At 33.9% G+C, this 20,410-nt stretch overlaps 4 protein-coding genes and 1 long non-coding RNA gene across 6 annotated transcripts; 1 reads left to right on the top strand and 4 right to left on the bottom strand.

Moving 5' to 3' along the window:
* Window positions 1–221: 221 nt before the first annotated feature.
* LOC108870711 lies at window positions 222–4,749 on the top strand. Its single transcript, XR_004455749.1, has 2 exons — window positions 222–289; window positions 3,183–4,749. It is a non-coding gene; the product is annotated as an uncharacterized LOC108870711 (long non-coding RNA).
* Window positions 4,597–5,196, bottom strand: LOC103852987 (defensin-like protein 1). Its single transcript, XM_009129891.3, has 2 exons — window positions 5,036–5,196; window positions 4,597–4,926 (listed from the first exon to the last, which is right to left on the bottom strand). Exons 1-2 carry the CDS (start codon window positions 5,097–5,099, stop codon window positions 4,748–4,750), a joined length of 243 nt encoding a protein of 80 aa, XP_009128139.1. The 5' UTR covers window positions 5,100–5,196; the 3' UTR covers window positions 4,597–4,747.
* A 3,680-nt stretch (window positions 5,197–8,876) lies between these two features.
* Window positions 8,877–15,791, bottom strand: LOC103852985 (putative nuclease HARBI1). Of its 2 annotated transcripts, XM_033286030.1 has the most exons (3): window positions 10,947–15,791; window positions 10,706–10,855; window positions 8,877–10,458 (listed from the first exon to the last, which is right to left on the bottom strand). In XM_033286030.1, the coding sequence occupies exon 1, from the start codon at window positions 15,734–15,736 to the stop codon at window positions 14,471–14,473; it is 1,266 nt and encodes a 421-aa protein (XP_033141921.1). In that variant the 5' UTR covers window positions 15,737–15,791; the 3' UTR covers window positions 8,877–10,458; window positions 10,706–10,855; window positions 10,947–14,470. The 2 variants fall into 2 exon arrangements, with proteins under 2 accessions (XP_033141921.1, XP_033141920.1); XM_033286029.1 differs by having other exon boundaries at window positions 10,140–10,855.
* Window positions 14,372–20,073, bottom strand: LOC103853416 (defensin-like protein 3). Its single transcript, XM_009130329.3, has 2 exons — window positions 19,991–20,073; window positions 14,372–19,905 (listed from the first exon to the last, which is right to left on the bottom strand). The coding sequence occupies exons 1-2, from the start codon at window positions 20,052–20,054 to the stop codon at window positions 19,721–19,723; spliced, it is 249 nt and encodes an 82-aa protein (XP_009128577.1). The 5' UTR covers window positions 20,055–20,073; the 3' UTR covers window positions 14,372–19,720.
* On the bottom strand, window positions 16,386–17,356 carry LOC108871596 (glutathione S-transferase T3-like). Its single transcript, XM_033285197.1, has 2 exons — window positions 16,533–17,356; window positions 16,386–16,413 (listed from the first exon to the last, which is right to left on the bottom strand). Exons 1-2 carry the CDS (start codon window positions 17,354–17,356, stop codon window positions 16,386–16,388), a joined length of 852 nt encoding a protein of 283 aa, XP_033141088.1.
* Window positions 20,074–20,410: the final 337 nt, after the last annotated feature.

Raw genomic sequence — 20,410 nt, 5'->3', positions numbered from 1 at the left:
GAATATTGTTGTTTGTTCTCATCTTTTGCGATGTAACAATCCAAAGATTTTGATGTTTGTTCGCTCTGTTCGGTCTTGATATTGAAATCAGAAGTATGTTCGGCCTGTTGTTTCTTAATGTCCTGATCATATAAACTCAAGTGATTTTAGTCATATATTTTCTAAAACTTTTTCTTTATAATGACATGTGATGAGTGGGGGATTGTATTATGATCAACGAGGAGAACGATATGAGAATGCAAAGGACACTTCACACTTGCATTCCGATCTATAAGGCAAAGGACCTCAGGTTAGTCTCTGTTCTATATTTTTTTTATGTCGTCTCCAGTTCTTATGATAAGAGCTGATAGAATTTAGATACTTGGTTACTAGTACATAGATCTCTTTGTTTCTTGTGTTGTTGTGTTCTTGTGTTCTTATAGCTGATAGAATTTAGGTAATAGGTTACTAGTACATAGATCTTTTTGTTTCTTGTGTTGTTGTGTTCTTGTGTTCTTATAGCTGATAGAATTTAGGTAATAGGTTACTACTTACTAGTACTTGATCGTCTATGCGTGGATGGTTGCTTGTTCTTGATCGTCTCTTACATATGATATGGTTGCTTGCTCTTGATTGTTTAGTTTGATAGTTTGATAGGACTTGAGTATGAGACTTGATCTTTACGTCTGATAGTTTAGATAATAAAAATTTCTTATAATGGTTGAGTCTCTGACCAATGAGAAATAAGAGAATAATTGCTATAATTTTTAAAATTGCAAAAAAATACAAACAGAACCCTAAACAATATTACCTAAACTCACGACTCACGACTCACGACCTAAGCAAAAAAAAAACGACGCAGAAACCTAAACTCTAACTCTAACGAAGAAGAGAGAAAGAGATGACAGATGATGGTTCAAGTTTCGATCCAAATTTCACACCGTTGAATACAATGGATTTTGAGAGCCAGCGAGTCCTTGGAGTTATTTTGGCAGCTGATGAGGCTGATGATGGTTCATCTGATGGAGCAAAAAAGAAGCAAAGAAAGAAGAGAAGGCTTATTCAAGCTGCTGATGATGAAGATGATAGTGATGTTGAAATCACTCCTCCACCAACCCAAGCTACTACTCTGCGCAAACAAGTCACCTGCGGAACCGTGCGAGCCTTGAAATCAAAGAAACCAATGTTACAGTCTACTCTAGACGGTGGCATTGGATCGTCTTCGTCTCCTAAGGCGAGTAAAAGGAAAACCAAAACCAAATCTATTCATTTTACCATCCGTGGGGGGAGAAAGAGTTCCAGGCCGACACAAGGCAATGGTAAGAATAAGAAGAAGATTCAAGAGGAGCAGCTTGATTTGGAAGGTGAATTTGAAGAGGACGAGATGGAGGACGAGATGGAGAACGAGAAGGAGGGTAGGCAATGGTCTGATGTATGGCCCCATTTTACTAAGATTCGAAAATCCAATGGTGAGGAGAAAGCTAAATGCAATTATTGTAAGAATGACTATGCATGGAGTTCCCACGGGCATGGAACAAGTGGTTTGAGAAGACATCGTGACAGATGCAAACTCTTTCCAAGGAATCTCCGAACCAAAAAACTCGATGCTGAAGCCAAATTAGTAAGTGGCAAGTATGATCATGTTGTGTTCAAGCAGCTGGTAACCAAGACTATAATTCAGCATGACCTACCTTACTCTTATGTTGAGTATGAGCAAGTCAGAGAAACTTGGAAGCACTTGAATCTTGATGTCAAATTCATTTGTCGGAACACAGCTAAAGCAGAGGTCTATCGTTTTTATGAAAACGAGAGAGACACACTGAAGAGGGAGCTGGCTAGTCTTCCTGGAAGAGTAAGCTTCACTTCTGATTTGTGGTCATCATTGAAACGGGAGGGTTATATGTGTCTGACAGCACATTACATTGACCGGAATTGGAGGCTGAACAGTAAAATACTGACTTTTTGTGCTCTCCCACCGCCTCACACAGGTATGCATGTTGCACTGAAGCTTCTTGAATCTGTGGAAGAGTGGGGACTAGAGAAAAAAATGTTCTCTCTCACATTAGACAATGCTACAAGTAATGATTCGATGCAAGATATAGTGAAAACTCAGGTGCTTTTGAGCAATGATTTGTTGTGTGGAGGTGAGTTTTTTCACGTCAGATGTGCAGCTCACATACTCAACCTCATTGTGCAAGATGGTTTGAAGGTTATTAAAGACTCTTTGCACAAAGTTAGAGAGAGTGTTAAGTATGTAACAGCGTCAGAGACGCGTGAGATGACGTTTGCAAAATGCGTGGATGCTGCTGGTATAAAGGAGAATGCTGATTTGATAATGGATGTGCAGACAAGATGGAACTCGACATTCTATATGCTTGAAAGAGCCTTTCCGTACCGTGAAGCGTTTGTTAAGTTGGAGATATATGATAGGAGAAACCATAAGTTTTTGCCTACAGCTACAGAATGGAGCAGAACTGCGAAAATATGTGTTTTCTTGGAGCCTTTTGCTAAGATTACTAGTTTGATGTCAGGTTCGAAATACCCAACATCGAACTTGTATTTCTTTCAGGTATGGAAGATCCATAATTGGCTGCAGATAAATGAGGAAAGCGATGATGAGATTATCCGAGAGATGGTGATACCGATGATAGAGAAGTTCGATAAGTACTGGGAAGAAGTCAGTGATCTTTTTGCAATGACAGCTGTCTTTGATCCACGCTTGAAGCTTCCAGTTGTAGAATATTGTTTAGGGAGACTTGACATGAGTACACGTGATGCGAAAATGAAGAACTTGCGTCTGAAGCTGGAAACTTTGTTTCAATCATACGACAAAAAATCAAAGTCAACATCACCTTCTGCAGAGCCTCGTGAGATGGATCAACAAAATGTTCATGGAGGACCGAAAGGAACATTTGAGAACTATGGTGTAAGTCTCATGTTTCGTTTTTTTTTATAAATTACTTATGAACCTGCAGTAGATATAGATAGCTTTGAAAGTTTGGATATTCCTTCAAATTGTTTTTAAATTTTTTTTTAAACACTACAGGATTTTTTTGCTTTTCGCAAAAGTAGTGTTGCTGCGAGTGGAAAGACAGCTCTCCAAGCTTATTTGGATGAACCTGCGCTAGATATGGATAGCTTTGAAAGTTTGGATATTCTCGACTGGTGGAAAGATAATACTCACAGATTTGGTGATTTGCCAGCAATGGCTTGTGATCTGCTTAGCATTCCGATCACAACAGTGGCTTCAGAATCCTCCTTTAGCATCGGTTCGAGAGTTCTGAACAAATACAGGAGCCGTCTACTTCCCAAAAATGTGCAGGCGCTGATATGTAGTAGGAATTGGCTAAAAGGATTCGAAGCTTATGAACATGGTAAATTATTCACTTTGTTATATATTTTAGGGTGTCATGTTCTTTAAATCTAATTAACTTTGATTTTTAATATTTACAGAAGATGAAATGGATGGTGAAGAAGAGATAGTTGAAGTTGAAGAAGAAGAAACTTGATTTTTATTTTGAACTGGTCTTTTTATTTTATTCGCATTATGGATTTTGTGGCGTTCTTTTTCCCTTGTCGGGTTTTGTCCCAATGAGTTTTCCCGATAAGGTTTTTACCGAAGCCACGTTATATTGCTTGGACTAAACTATTTTGTTGCTTCTGTTTTTTAATAGGTTTGACTTCTTTTTTTTTTTAAACAACTTAATAAGTTTGACTTCTAAGTTGTTATAATGCTCGTTAAGTTGAACTGAAGTATGAACACAAGAATAATGTTTGTACAAGGAACTTGCATTCAAATGAAAACTTTGAAATGATGACTCGTTATGTTAAGTAATCTATGTTTGTTACGTTTGTATTGAACACAAGAGTAATGTTATGTAAGATACGTTTCTGAAATGTATGATAGAGGTTCATATACTTATGAATGGTGACCCGCGGGCCTGCCCGCAAAGACCTGTGCAATAGGCGGGGCGGGATTGGTCAATGCTTCTCGGTACCGCATCCCGCGGCGGGCCAGCCCGCTGTGACCCGACTGAACTTGAGCCCGTGGCGGGGCGGACCATTTGGTTGCGGGTGGGCTCGTTTGCCATCTCTATTCAAAACCATAGACAGACTGATCCGGAACATTCTCCTTGCAAGGAAGAACTTCAAGTCATTCAAGAACCTTATGCAAGTGTGGCTAAAGCACTTATAGTTAGTGGTTGTTTGCTCTGTTTAGCTTTCAACTAGTCTTCTAGTGTCTTTCGTTGTTTATTAATCTTTTTTTTTTTTGGCAACGTAGGACTAATCCGCCTTCCTTTTGGTACATGTACAAACTCTTTCATTTTTAATGATGTTCACATGCTTATCAAAAAAAAAAAAGTTTGCACGACATATGGCCCATAATTCACAAACGAAAACTATGGTCGAGATATTGTGCCATATGTAATATAGCTGAGGTTTGTCCATTTGAGATTCTCTTAGATATCTTATATCCGTATCTCAAATCCATCTAAGCCAATAATTGTGTTTTTAAAAACCTAATTATGAAGATCTTTGTTTTCTACAACAAAACAAGCTACTCATGCACATTTTAAACGTAAACTGACACATTTTTAGCAGAACATGCATTGAGTATATTCTATTTTACGGTGCATAAAACTTTTTATTATAACCGAACCAACATAACATATATCAGGTACATGTCATAAAATCACTCATTGATAGTGACACAGACTTATTTTATGTAAATTACACAAAACTAACCACCAAAGAGTTTGCGCATAAGTTAACAAGGGAAGTAGCAAATACACTTGTGAGCTGGGAAGACATAGTTGCAAGATCCATGTCGTGCTTTCTCAAGGTTAATGCACTGATTCTTGCATGCGTTATTGTTTCCACAGACTCCTGACCATGTCCCACTTGGCCTCTCGCACAACTTCTGTGCTTCCACCATTGTTGGTGCTTCTGTAGATACATATATCTCACAAGGTTAATTATCAAACTATTATGAAAAAGAAAAAAAGATACAAATCTAAAATTTTCATGCGTGTGATTAGACAGATCATTTACTCACCGAAAGCAGCGAAAAGAACAAGAGCAGCAAAAAGTGGGGCAATGATGGAAGCAAACTTAGCCATGCTCACTAGTAATACTTTAGTTTTCAATGTATATATATGTGTAAAGTGTGAAGGTGTGAAGTGTGAAGAAATAAGCTTACGATCAACCTCTATTTATAGTAGAGAAAACTGATGAGTATGTTATTCACTTATGGTGCATCTTATGGTTAAGTGTATAACCCCACAAAAGAATCCAATACCGTCTTCTAGTATACAATGCCAACACGCAAGTAGTTCATGCATGATAGACGATAAGATGTTGACAAAATCATAAACAGTGTGCTGATCGTGTCTCGCTTCACTAAACTGTTCATTTGCAATCTGACTCGGTGGCTAAACGACTGTTCACACAGCCGGCTTATTTGACTTGGTCAAGAAGTTATATCTCTTCACCAAAACCTAGGTTACACAGGTGGTAGTGATATCATATGTCACGACCACATGTTTAATTTGAACCTGGAAACTTTTTTGTTATTGCATCTAACAATCACCAAACAAAATCAAAATGCAGAGATTACATAGCGGATTTGCAAAAACTTGCTAGAGGGTGCCCGCTAACAAATTTCGATATGTTGTGTTTATTATTTCAAATCAGTATTATTTTGTTTCTTGTACAGTAATTTTTTTCATAAAATCTCAAGCACATATAGTGTAATATGTAACTTTTGTAGCTCCCACCCGTAAACCCAAACTTTGGTGAGGAAACAAGATTTAAAAGAAAAAAAAACATATAAAACTAATTGAAAGAGAAATTGTTTTCAACTTCATCGCCTTATCCACAAACTTTGATATTAAAAGCCACGTATCAACAGCTTGCTTCGTTGCCCTACTAAGAGAGCCCCAGCACATAAAATTAAGTAGCAAACTCAGAAGTCACAAACAAAGTGGTTAACTCTAACTAAACCAAGAATGCTCCGAACCGGTTCTGTAGAGATACTACTTACGAACTGGGTTGCTGCCACAAATAGAATATAATCCACATGGGTTTGGGTCTAAAAGCCAAGGTTTCTCCCTCTTGATGCTTTTTAACCAAAATGTGATTTGAAACCTTTAAATACACGAGAAAAATTAACCTGAAACACGGTATAAATTGATAGACACTAAAACACAAAATCACATTCCACATGCACTCAACATTAACAAGAACAACAGTCAAATGCTAAAACACAACGTACATGTCACAAAATGACTAGAATACATTCGTTTTGTGTATTAGCGTGTCTTTATCTGATCTCTAACAATGATTATATATCTACAACTGCAAATGATAGATTCGAACCGGGTCGAATTGATGAAAACAGTTCGCTTATAGATCGATCCAAAAATGAACCGATTGTCTATAATGCATGTGTAACATCGTTCTATTTCCCACCTAAGAGTGGGACTAATCCAAGAATGGGACTGCCAGATCACGTCCTCTTGGAAAAACTTATGGTCATTTCTTCATTTGCATCTTTTCATCCATGTAGTTTATTTTGACTGTACCTTTCAAACTAACCATAATATTATTATCGTTTTTGTGTAAATCGTTTTTCCAACATTTAAAGTTTTGAATCAAATAGTAAAATTTAAATGGAAAGAGAAGAACACATAATATAAAATCGCGTATTCCAATTTTTTTGTTTCTTTTGTTTTTTTTTGGCTAAATATTCATAATCTAATTATAATCTGCATTTTCTTCTATATTGAACCTTGAGAATAATTTTAATGCTTACAAATCCGCAAAAATAAGCTTCAAAGGACATATTTTAATATTGTAAAAATTAATTTGAGACCTAATTTGATATGTTGTCTTCATCTTCCATTCATATTTTTTTGGTAAGAAAAAGGAAATATATTCCAAAATCTAATTATATATTTTTTACTCTGATCAAATCAGTTACAAGATAAGCCTTGGCTTGTTTGATAAAATAAAATGGGGTGACTATTATGCCGTCATCTACGAACATCCACCCTCTCTATGTATTAGAACATTTACCATATGACGATGCGAGATGCGTACAGCAGTTGATCGCTGACGTGATGAATTTTTGCATGGACTTGTTGGCGAGAAACGTGCGGAAAGAGAATAAAATAATGATAATACTACGGTAGATCGTTTGCTTTCTCTTCAAGAAACTCAAGTTAATCATTATCTTGAAATTTTGGAGGCTATAAAATTTTTTAGTAAAAAGTTATACGTATCTTTAAAATAAATTTGAAGATTGTAAATGGGAAAAATCATTTAGATCACCAATTTTCAAATTTGGTTTAAAAAGTATAAACTTTTTTGTGGACCATTTAAAGCATCAATTTATTCTGATTAATTTTTTGAACCTCTAACATATTTTGACTGAACTATTTTAAAGATATCGTTAAAATAGTTAACAAATTGAGTTAACGAGTTAATCTCCGTCTCCGTTAAATTCATATTTTAATTTTTTTTAAAAAAATTGTTTCTCAAGGAAATAGAAAAAATGACCAAAAACTATACTCGTTGCAAAGCTAAACCACTGAACCACTTACAATTTTGTTAACTTGTATATTAATCCCTAATCAATACTATTAAAACAGAAGGCCCTTTTTTGAGGTGCCCTCCTGTTTCAACAATATTTACAAGATACTGCCACTGGAATATTTTTAAGCTATGATTTTAATTAAATTCTGTATTTTTTGAATTCCTTTTTATTTTAACAGCAAAAATCCTTTTATTTAAAAAACAACACCTACGTTTAATTAATTATGTCTTCATATCAAAACATAATGTATCATCCTATCAAAACATAGTGTATTCATTACGATCAACAACTACGTTTAAAACAAACTTCAATTGCTACAACCAATGTTTTTAAACCCGACACGGACACTGAACCGGACTGCTTACCGGTTTGCTGGGTCACTGGGTCGATCGCGGGTGAACCGCGGGTTAATAAATTAACTAATTTTATTATATAATAATATCTCAGGTATGTAAATAAAATTATAAAAACTAAAGTTTATTATTTTCTAAATTTTTTAAAACATAAAATAATAGTTTGGATATGTATATATTTTATGTTTAAAATTTAGAAAATACTTAACTTTAGTTTTTGTATTTTTATTTTCATTTGACATACAAAATATCAAAAAAATAGTTTAGACTATTTAAAATTTTCTCGAATAAGATAAGAGCTATGACATCTAAAATAAATCAAAACATAAAATTTATAAATATTTAAATATTTAAATGTATAATGTGAATAATAAATTAAACTACAAATACAAAATAAACCAAAAGTAAAAAAATCATTGTAATAAATTATCAATAATAGAAATAAACTAACACCAAATAACATCAACTACTTTTGGTTCTCTCTACCATCGTTCACTTTATTTTCTTCAGGTGACATAGTGAAATCTTCATCAAAATCTAAAAATCACAAATATAAAATTGAAAAAAGAAAACATAACTTTTTTTTTGTCAATACCTAACATCTTAATTGAAAACTTAGAATATAAAACAAAATTAAAAACTATAAAAAGGAAATAAAAGTTATTTATTGGTTCGACCGATGGTTCAACCGGTACCGGATTCCGTGTTTTACCGGGTTTTTGCGGTTTTTTGCGGGTTTCTAAATATTAGGTTTTTCACAAAATCCAAACCGGATTTTTTTGGGTTACCGGATTTACCGGTTCAACCGCGGGTCCGGGTCGGGTTTCAAAACACTGGCTACAACACACTTATTTTTATTTCTTAAACAGTCTATGTACCAAATCTATCGACACCGAAGTGAATTCTGCAAGCTGCCAAATAAAAACAATACATTCTGTTAATATCAGTGTATCATCGACCATTTATCACGTCCAATCAATGTTTTGGTTACAAACAATTGCACAAAAAACATAAATGTTGCATTATTCAAAATCTATAAAAAATGGTCGTATTATATATTTTTAAGCTAGCATTTTTATATGTATAGTATGAGATACAAACAAACCCATAAACCCCAAATACTTTTTTATATTTTAATTTATTAAAATAAGCAATGTCATGATACCAATCTTTTTTCAAATCAATCACCATAATATCTATACCATTAAATAAAAACGTAAATTTAAGCAAATAAACTAATCAAAACAATAAAATTTTATATAATAAATACACATAATTAGAATCCTAAACCGTAAACCACTCTGCAATATAGTCGACCATACTATTGGATTTATAAAGCTTTTTCAAATCAATAACCAAAAATACAAACCACTAAATCAAAAGCTAAAAATTTAGCAAATAAACTAGATTTTCGAAAGTTCCATACATAACCATATCCACTATACTAGATCATAAATACCAATCTTTTTTCAAATCAATAACCATAAATATCTATACCATTAAATAAAAAAGCTAAAATTTAAGCAAATAAACTAAATTTTCGGAAGTTGCTTCATGTTTTCTTACTTGCAAAAAAAAAAAACGTTATCTAATTATACGCGATTCTTACTTGCAAAAAAAAAAACTCACACGCAAAATATTCCAATTTCAAACTTAAAATATAAAACCACCAATCTGAAATATAGTTAAACTCTAATAAAATATATTCTGTTTCAAAAATATTTTGTTAATCAATAACGAAGTATATGCCAAGTAATATTCTTTATTCATCAAATACCAATTATTAACAATCCCTTAAACCTCCTACCGAAATATCCGCCATCCTAACAAATTTACTGTCAAATAACGATATTTACTTAGCTTATTAACATAATATACCTTATTATCATTCAACTGAAATAGCATCCCTAAAAATAATCAGAATATTCTTTCAAAACCTATCTATTGTAGGCTATATATAACTACCGTTGTCAAACAATCATCGCCACACACAAATTTTCTTTTTTCTTTTCGAAACCGCAAAGAAACGCAAAGAACAAAGAAAATTCCGTTCCTTTCAAAACTGAAACCTAACAGAACTGATTGGTACATCCAATTGAAAGTAATCCACACCTGGGAGCAAATAAACTAGAAATTTGGTGAAACGTTTTCGTTGACAAGAAGGTAAACTGAAAAATGCATAGTCTACTCAATTATATTGTTTCAGTTACATCTTGATTTTTTTTTCTGTGTATAGGTATGGATTTGGTTGGACTTGGTTGGACTTAGCCTCATAACTTTCATCATCAATCATACAACGTGTAGACTTTGACTGTAAAATTACAAAAAAACATTAGTTAAATTTGGATTTTACAAATATTAAATATATTATAGTTATTGTTTTTTTTTGAAACACTATTATAGTTATTGTAAGCGTTGAAATTTTTATGCCATTGTATGAAAACTTATCTTTTCTCAGGTTTGTTGTTTTGTGATATTGGTTAGAGTCACATGAATAAAGCTTTGCCTATACAAATGTCACTGCACAGCCTGCACATGAGTAAATATATTAAATTTTCAAACCAAAATGAGTAAGATCAAACAAAGATCATATACCACCATTTCAATATGAACGGAAATATATTATAACAATTTGTTTGGAAAGATGTGAGAAAAGTGCATGAAACAAATTCCAAAAATAGTTAAAAAAACTTTAGATATTTATTTTTTAGTGTTTAACTACACTCGATTAACCAACTATATAACGAATAAGAGAAATATTTGAAAGTCTATTGACCTGAAGTGATTGATGTTTCTTGATCCTTTAACTCCGGTTCTTCGTTTTTTCTTGAGGGATACTTTTTCAGATCTTCTTCAGACATATACGAGACAAACAGAATTAACCGACTAATCAGATCATTCATTGGATTCGACATGCAAACCTTATCTGGAAAAAAAATGATTTTTAGATCATAAGTAATGGTTTCGATGAGCCTATGATACATTAATCAAAGAAAAATAAGTTATTGGAGATATACCTTCAACCATCTGTGTTGATGGATCATGTTTCATCATGTTATCAAAGCATTTTGAGAGAGGGACGAACTCATTTTTCTGAGGAAGCTTTTTCTGGAAAGGCAAAAAGACAGGTTGTTGTTCTGTCGGTTGGTAGTGATGAACCATGGGCCTGAGTGATATTGAAAAATATCAACATAAGTTATAAACCCAACTTACACTAACATTTTATTATCCTCATTTTGAGTTTCAGTTTGTAAAACCCAGTTGTATTCGATTAATTTTTAAACATAAAAATGGAACTTCTTTGTTTTGTATTAATCAGGCCCAAGGAGTTTTTAAACAATTTTAAAATAATTATCAGAATGGTCAATATATCTAGAATGTTTTTCCCTTATAATAAATTTAATTAAGAGCATTTTCAAATTGCAAAAGTATTGTTTTAAAATAAATACAATCATCTTTTGTTTATTAAAATTATACGTAATAAAGTGTAAGTTTTGTATAATTATCAACAATTATTTTAAATTGCATTTCATTTTCTTCCAACAGAAAAATACAAGTAGCAAAATTTTAACTTAGTTAGATTTTATTATAGACAAATTAATATTTCATTTATACATTTATCCTTAACAATTATTAAAAATCAGTTATTTATCAAATGCAAGACATATTTTAGAAACAAATTTAAACCTCGACATATAAATAGAGAACTTAGGGGTACTCTTTTTTTCCCCATATAGATCCGATCCAGCCGGACAGAGCATCTCTTTGAAACGACTCAGACCCGCCTACCACTTGATCTTAGAAGATGGATGTCGCCAAAAAAAAATAGAGAACTGAATCGGTATACAAATATCCAAAACTAACCAAACCGAATTCAAGCCCAAATTCATAAATAATCAAAAAAAAATTATCACTCGAACCGAACAACTATAAACCGAAATCAAACTGAAAACTCAAAAGATAAAAATAGAAGCGAACCTAAAATTAATACACCAAGTATAAATATATAACTCAAAACAAACAAGCGGGTAAATAAATGGAAAAGCAAAAAATAATTTACGAAAATAATCCCGCGCTTTGAAAGCGCGGGTCAAAATCTAGTAGTTATTATTATCAAACCTCCAAATAATTTTTTTGCAACCTAAATCCCTAATTGAAAGTTATTTCATACACGCGGACAAGAACAGGATATACTTTTACTATTTTTTCCATTTTCGATAAAAACAATAACAACAAGACTTTGGTTTTGAAAAAATAGCAAGTCTGATTATTTTTTCTAGATTGAAGCAGAATGTGGATGCTCTTTGTGGACTGAACGATGCAAAGGCCCATCCGACTACATTTTGCTCTTACCAAAACATGGGCAACTCGCGCCCCCATGGCACGATTTGAAAGTTTTTAGATTCATAAACGATTTGGAGATTATATATTCAGATTTAAGTTAGGGATTTAGGTTGGGAGAAGACGATTTGGAGATTTGATAATAATAACTATTAAGGATTATACAAATTAACAGAACTGTAAGTGGTTTTGTGGTTTAGTTTTGCAACAAGTATAGCTTTGGTCATCGGTTCGATTCCTTTAAACAATTTTTTTAAAATGTCAAAACAATGTTGTGTGAATTTAACAGAAACTAGAGACATAGATTAACCTCATTAACTCAAGATGTCATAGGTTACAACGGTTAGTCAAGATACGTTGATGAGTTAAAGGGTTCATGAAAAAGTTCATGATTTTTAAATCAAAATTAAAAAGTTTTGATATAAATGACATTTTTTATGTAAATTTTTTTATGAAAAAATGGGGGTGACAGACCGATATTTTCCCTTGTATAGGCCCTGATCGTTACACAAATGTCAAGAAAAACATAATCGTAAGTGATTATTAACTAATCGATTTGACCAATCCTCCATTTGGCATCTGAAGCTTGCATGGTTGGAGGACATGATTTTCCATGTGGTACAATGATATTAGTGAATGTATAGGCCATGCACAGAAACCATGGCTATGAATGCAGTGCAGAACAAAATGCAAAATAAATGCAGTTAAGTCATTATGCAGATTGATCTGTATTTATTCTCCATTCAGTTTATTTATTACAGAACAAAAATTAAATAATAAAATAATAAAATCTGCATGCAGAACTAAATTTTGTGTTAAATTTTGATCTGCATGGACATGAGGAAAATCAGCCGGGAGAATGCTGATGACCAATGAACATCCATGTGAATTTTATTTTTATTTTTTCTATTAATTGTTTATAAAAGAAAAACCAACAGATAAGTTCTCTATGGATCTTCATATGAATTTAAAAAAAAATTATGTGGTGTTGACATTCAGAATATTCAGAGAATTAATCTCCTATTAAAATGATATAGTTATTTCTGCAAATACATTATTTTTGATACTATTTGTAACGAAATAAATTCAATTAGATACATCATCACCACTGAATCATCAAATAATAAATAGTGAAAACAATACTTATAATAATAAATAGTAACAATAATACTTATAATAATACAATGGATGAATTTAATTATTTTTTCTATCAATTATTGATAAATAGTATAATTTAATAATTGATGATATTCACTTTCAAACGAAAAAAATCTTTACAATTTCGCTATGTTTATTAGAATAATGATATTTATTATTATTTTTCAACATTATATTTATTACTTATTTATAATAAGTTGTATTTTGTTTAGATATTTAATTTTTATTTAAGAAATCAATATGTATTTAATTACAATAATTTATTAAATTAGATTGATCTGCATTTGATCTGCATGATCTGCATTTGATCTGCATAATCTGCATTTTTGTTTGATCTGCGTCACCCATTCGAAGTCCATATATATTGGAAGAGCTATAAAATTCAAACCAGAAAGGTTTAAAAATGGTATGAGCCAAAAGTTTATTTCAATTAAAAAATCAGACGACAAGGTTGTCCTGGATTTGGTGTAGCGAAACGGCTGCTGAATCTTGCTCTGAGATCCTTGGATCAATGTTTAGAATGGAAAAGAGATGGAAAGGAACATGTTGACATGAAAGAAAGAAGCATGATGCCCCTAGCGATATGTGCAAATCTCGTCTTATTATCTTTATGAAACAGTAGTACGCCGTACATAACAATTTGTGTTATTGAAAACCAACATAATACATACATGGCACATGCCATAAGACCATCTACAATGGGAATCCATTAAGGATCCTTAGCTCCACATCTAATGTTTATCAGATTAAAAAACTATTATTTGAGTAACATAGTACAAGGATTGATCCTTAGAGCATATGCAATGGTCATCCCCCAAGGGGAGTCCTTACCATTTTTTTATTATTAATTTTTTTTTTTTTAAATAGTTAAGGATTTATGTTAAGAAGGTGGGTGCAATGGTGATATCCGATTAGGAGTCCTTAGAGAAAAAAAAAATTAAAAAAATGAAAAATTATTTTAAATTATTAGAAGTAAAAATATTACAATACATTGAATTTTTTTAAAAAAAGATACTATGACAAAACTTAAAAGAGCTAATTATTAATCTTCTTCACCAAATTTGTTCCAAATATTTTCGATTAAATCATTCTTCAATCGTTCATGTATTTGCCTATCACGAAGATCATTCCGATTGGGAAACATATTATTCAGATTTGTAGGCCTCTCGGTTTCGACCTCTGAACTTCTGGTGACGTTTCCTTCTGCAAATTCTGAAATATCATAACGAATGTATCCATCTCGTTCATTTTCGACTATCATGTTGTGTAGTATGATACATGCTCTCATAATCTTCCCTATCTTTGCCTTGTTCATTGAAAGAGCCGGGTTTTTCACAATCGCAAACCGGGCTTGTAGAACTCCAAAAGCCCGCTCCACATCTTTACGGGTTGCTTCTTGAACTTTAGCAAATAATTCTTGTTTAGGAGTTTGGGGGAGTGTAATAGATTGGATAAATGTTGACCATTTTGGATATATCCCGTCTGTGAGGTAGTACGCCAATTTATATCGATGCCCGTTGACCACGTACTTTACCCTAGGGGCACGACCTTCTAAAATGTCATCAAAAACAGGAGACCGATCGAGGACATTGAGATCGTTTAAGGTACCTGGAGGACCGAAAAAGGCGTGCCATATCCAAAGATCTTGTGAAGCTACAGCCTCTAATACAATTGTCGGTTTTCCTGATCCACGTGTGTATTGTCCTTTCCAAGCGGTTGGGCAATTTTTCCACTCCCAATGCATACAGTCAATGCTCCCGACCATCCCAGGAAACCCACGTGTCTCTCCAATATCGAGAAGTCTTTGAAGATCCGCCGGTGTGGGTCTTCGTAGATACTCTTGTCCAAACAACCGGATGATTCCATCAGTGAACTTATGTAAACACAAAAGTGCAGTGCTCTCACCAATTCGGAGATACTCGTCAACCGCATCAGCTGCAGAACCATAAGCAAGCTGACGAATTGCTGCCGTACATTTTTGAAGCGGTGTATGACCAAACCTCCCGGTTGCATCTTGTCTATGTTGAAAGAACGGAATGTTCTCTGAGAGTTCATAGACAATACGCGTGAATAAATCCTTATTCATGCGAAAACGCCGTCTGAACTGTGCCGAGTATGTCGCGTCTACGCTGAAGTAGTCATTCCATAAACGGTTATGGCCTCCTTCACGATATCGTTCTACATAAGCACGTCTCCGTCGATTATTTGGTTGGGGCTCCACAATATCATTGTATGTATCTTCGACGATTTCGTCGATAATATCATCCAATCTTTCGTCGACATCATCAGATGATGATGATGATGACATTAGTAGATATTCCTACGGTGAAAAAATATTATTATTTTCAGTTGATCCAAAAGTATACTAAGAAGTAATTTAATGAATTATTTTGACTTTACATACCTTCCTACAAGTTTACAATTTTAATGAAAACATACTGGCTGGACAATAATTAAAGAGAAGATGCTTCTTATTTTATTTTAATTTCTTGATTTCTTCCTAATCGTCATTTCTTAAGCCTTTTATAGTACTCGTGTAACCAAATTACGTTTTGATGCATGAAAGCGATTTACGTTTTGATTAAAACAATCTAAAAGGACAACAAAATGAACGTTTCCATTATAACCCATTGACATGAAAATATATTCAAATATAACCAAAGAAAAGCAAGGAAATAACAACAACCATGTTATGTTATCTAATTTATTCAAGCTTAAACAACTAGAACCATAGTTAAAGAGTAAACCTGAGTTGAGAGCTATTACAAGAGTAGAAGGAGATCTTGGTTCACAAATATTACAAAGCTTTCTGATGTTTAGTACAATGAGAAACATAGAGAGCTTTTACTTATAGAAAACAACTACCCCGTCACTTGTGAGCTGGAGCTACAATCCAAAATGCTCTCACTACTCCAAATGTATCCGTGACTACTTCATCTTGCTAAAGACCAAAACACTCAGACGCCCGTGACTACTTCACCTAACCTGCAACAACATATTAAAAACATGTTAGCTTAGCTGTAAAAGAACATGAAACAACATAGTACACAGGGACTACTAAGCAACCTCAATCAACACAGAGTTCACATCATATCATTTCAGACATTAGCTTCAGTTTAAGTGATTTTTCGATATCAGATAAAGGCTCTTTCATCGCCAGCAAGCGATCAAGGAGTTTGTTTTTTGAAAGTTTTTCCTTAAGTTCTAACACGTTCTGAAGCTTGGACAACTCTTCTTCTCTACCACTCTTCTTCTTCTTACTGCCACCTTTCGCAGCCTTAACCCCGATTGGTCTCTCCTCTGGATCTCCCACGTCCGCTTCTTCTGTATCAACCTCCAAGACGGACCTCCGCTTTTCCTTTCCACCTTCCTTAGCCACATAAATCGAGGCCCATTTCTGGTCATGCCTCAGCTCCCTCCAGCAGTGATCAAGTGCGAACTTGCAACCATACTTGGTGAAGTATATATTTAATGCAGCTTTCATCAGATCATCATCATTTTCCCCACTTTTCTGCGCCCTCAAAGCTGCATCATAGCATCCAGTAAACCTGCATACTTCCCCGTTGATCCTACTCCACCTCTGTTTGCAAGAAGTAATCTCTCGCGGAATTTGACCAACGAGCAGAGGGCTTGCGTTGTAGTACTCTACAATACGCTTCCAGAAAGCCCCAACTCTCTGCTCGTTGCCAATGATAGGATCCTTACTGGTGTTAAGCCAAGCACCAATAAGGATCTTATCTTCTCTAGGAGAATATTTCCTCCTCTCAGCAGCAGCTTGGCTAGGAGACTCAGCAGGGACTTGGCTAGGAGACTCAGCAGGGACTTGGCTAGGAGACTGAGCAGGAACTTCAGACCCGAACCAATAAGGTTCGGGTGACTCAAGGTCTATAGGTATTTGACTATGCAGAAGGTTTGTGAAACCATCCATCTCTCTAGTTTTTTTTTTGTGTTACTCTACTAGTTACACAGAGGCTTAAGTAAACCATGTTTATTTATTATACAATTAAAGTTGAGCAGTTAGGAAGATGGGAAGCAAACTACAAGCATTTAACAATAATCACATCCTAAGTACTATACTAGGAAACAGAGGTGATGATAGGAAGCATACTAGCCTATTTAAAACCAATCAAATCAAACGGGGTGGGAAGACATAAAGTTATTCAGTAGCATTTATTATTACAGTCCTAATTTTTATTCTACCACCAAACACCATTCAAAGCATTCTAACAATATGAATTTCTTTTGAAGAGAAAATCCAAAGAGAAGTGATTAAAACCGTAGTACCTGACTTATTTGGCCACTCCTGAGGTGATAGAATAGTCCCGGTTGAAGCCTTTGAAGGAACTCCTGCAAAAACATAAGATAATGCAGTCAAATGTTGTCAAACCATCGATTAATCTATATATTAATTCCAATGAACTCTAAAACTTACCACGTAGAACGAAGAATAGCAAAGCTATCACCACTAGTACGCACCCCATTAGCTTAACTCGTGCTAAATCCTTTCCTAACTCGTGCACACTCTTCTCTAGCAGCAGCAGCTTCTGCTCTCTCTCTGTACCTTCTTCATTAACCCGCCTTAGCTGCGTCTGAAAGTCGAGAGTCGCCTCGTGAACCGCTTTCTCTATATCAAAGCTACTCTCTGCCTCATCCGCCGTTGCACGTTCCGGGTGCAACCGAGCTTCATCCGCGTACAACTGAGCTTCTTCTTCGAGAAGTGCGGTTACATCCACCTCCGCGGATGATGAGGACGGCTGGCTGTAGCTATATTGACCCATTCTCGTTAACCTCCACCATAAGAGAGAAACAAGCAGCACAGATTAGCAACGATCTTCATAAAAGAGAAAGACACACAAACATATCGACATAGACACACAAAATCGAGAAGACACGAATTGAATTTCAATGAATCCTTTATCTAACCAAAATCGAGAAGAAACAAAATGAACAAAGCGAAAGAAACGATTTAAACCAAAACCCCCCTTTCGTTTTATACCAAAATCGTATTCAAACCCTAATTTTAAAACGAAAAATCCCAAAATCGAAAAAACAAAACCCTAGATTGACAGGAAAAGAAGAAACAGCGACTCTAGATCGATGAAAATAGCAGACAAGCCTTCGATTTACCTTCAGGATGCGAGGGAGACCAATCGCGATGGTGGGTTTACGAAATCGCCGTCGAGAGTCGAGAGCGTCGAGAGGAAATTTTTTTTTCTTTCCTTCGGTCGAATGACCTAATTTTTCTCAACACCTCCTAACCCAATCTCGCTTCATCCACTCACCTTTCGCCACGTGCCCCAAGGATCGAGTCCGTCAACATGCTAATCACGGACCAATCCTTAATGTTATTAGCATTAATAATCATATTATATTATCATTTTTTCGACGGACTCGTGTGACGGATTTGGAGTCATCCTCCGTTGCACGTGCTCTTACATAAGGAATTTAAGGATCAAATCCTTGTCTACGTGGCAGTTATGACTTGTAAACATTTGACTTGTAAACATTTTTAAACTTGTATCAAACATAGACATTTTTAAACTCTATCACACTTATATTAAATGAAACCTATAGTTTTAAGAAGATAAACTTATACATAAGATAAGAAAAACTAATAGAAATTATTTAGCTTATAATTTATAATTTTTTTAAAAACATTGAAATTGAAAAACTTATAGTTTTTAAACTTATACATTTTTAAACTTTTCTTTTCTGGTATATTTATTTTTAATCATGCAATTAATAAAATTTCAATTTCAATTTAAAAAAAAATTATTTTTTTTTATTTCTAAGAACTCCTAATTGGAGATCACCATTGGACACATTATTTTGACTAGAGTCCTTAACTATTCAAACAAAAAAAAAATAAAAAAAAAATTAATATAATAATGATAAGGACTCCAAGAAGGAGTCCACCGTTGCGGATGCTCTAAAGGTCACTGAAAGAGTGACACGGAACTAGTGAATGTAAATAAACACCAAAAGAAATAAATAAACACCCAAAAACCAAATATACCCAAGATTTTTGGTAAATATTAGAGGTGATTGGTTGGGTTGTAAATGTAGAAAATTTACTTTAAAATTTAGTATGTAGGGTTTTTGATTTAGCTTTAATGGATGTAGCTTTAAAATTTCTCACAGACTAAAAAGATAGAGCTTTAGAAAATAAAATTTTTACAACTATTTTTTGTGTGTTTTTGCTGTAACTTTAGTTTTTTTTGTTGTAATTTTAAAAACTAAGATAAAGTATGATTGATAGTATTTAAGGATGTAGATGAAAATTAAAGTTTTATTAACAAAGGTAGTAACAGATACACTTGTGAATTGGAAAGATATAATTGCAAGAACCATGAGCTGCTTTCTCGACGCGGATGCACTGTTTCTTGCACGAACCACTCTTTGTACATAAACCTGACCATGTCTTACTCTGCTTCCTGCAGTACTTTGGTTGTTGTCCTTCCACCATCATCGGTGCTTCTGTATACATATATAAATTATCAAATAATCTGAAAATAAATGAATAAAACCTACTGCCATGCATATGATAAGGTCAATTACTTACCAAAAGCAGCGAAGAAAACAAGAGCAGCGAAGAGGAGGGTGATGATGGAAGCAAACTTAGCCATGATGTTTTTTAACTTCTTTTTTTTGTTATTTTTCTTTTAAATTGTATAATGAACTTTTATTTATAATTAAGTTTAGTTTAGTCTTATATCTTCATCCTACAATTAAGTTTAACCCTATAAAGGAAACAAATTCCTATCATCTAGGTCATACAAGGCAATTATTAAATTGCAAGTGGCTAATAATATATGAGAAAATGCTAACCAAAGATAAAAGCTTGTTTGTGATCGAACACCTCGACCTCACATTTTGTCCATCTCTCAATCTCTTGGGGATGAACCAATTTTCAGCCTCTCATGTATAATAAACTCTTGTATGTCATCTCCTCCTACTTCATTGGTGACGAATGTTTCACCAT

The sequence above is a fragment of the Brassica rapa genome, chromosome A02 (assembly GCF_000309985.2).
Source record: "Brassica rapa cultivar Chiifu-401-42 chromosome A02, CAAS_Brap_v3.01, whole genome shotgun sequence".
Lineage (NCBI taxonomy): Eukaryota > Viridiplantae > Streptophyta > Magnoliopsida > Brassicales > Brassicaceae > Brassica > Brassica rapa.
The sequence above is the reverse complement of the archived record's forward strand: the minus strand, read 5'-3'. Positions and strand labels throughout refer to the sequence as shown.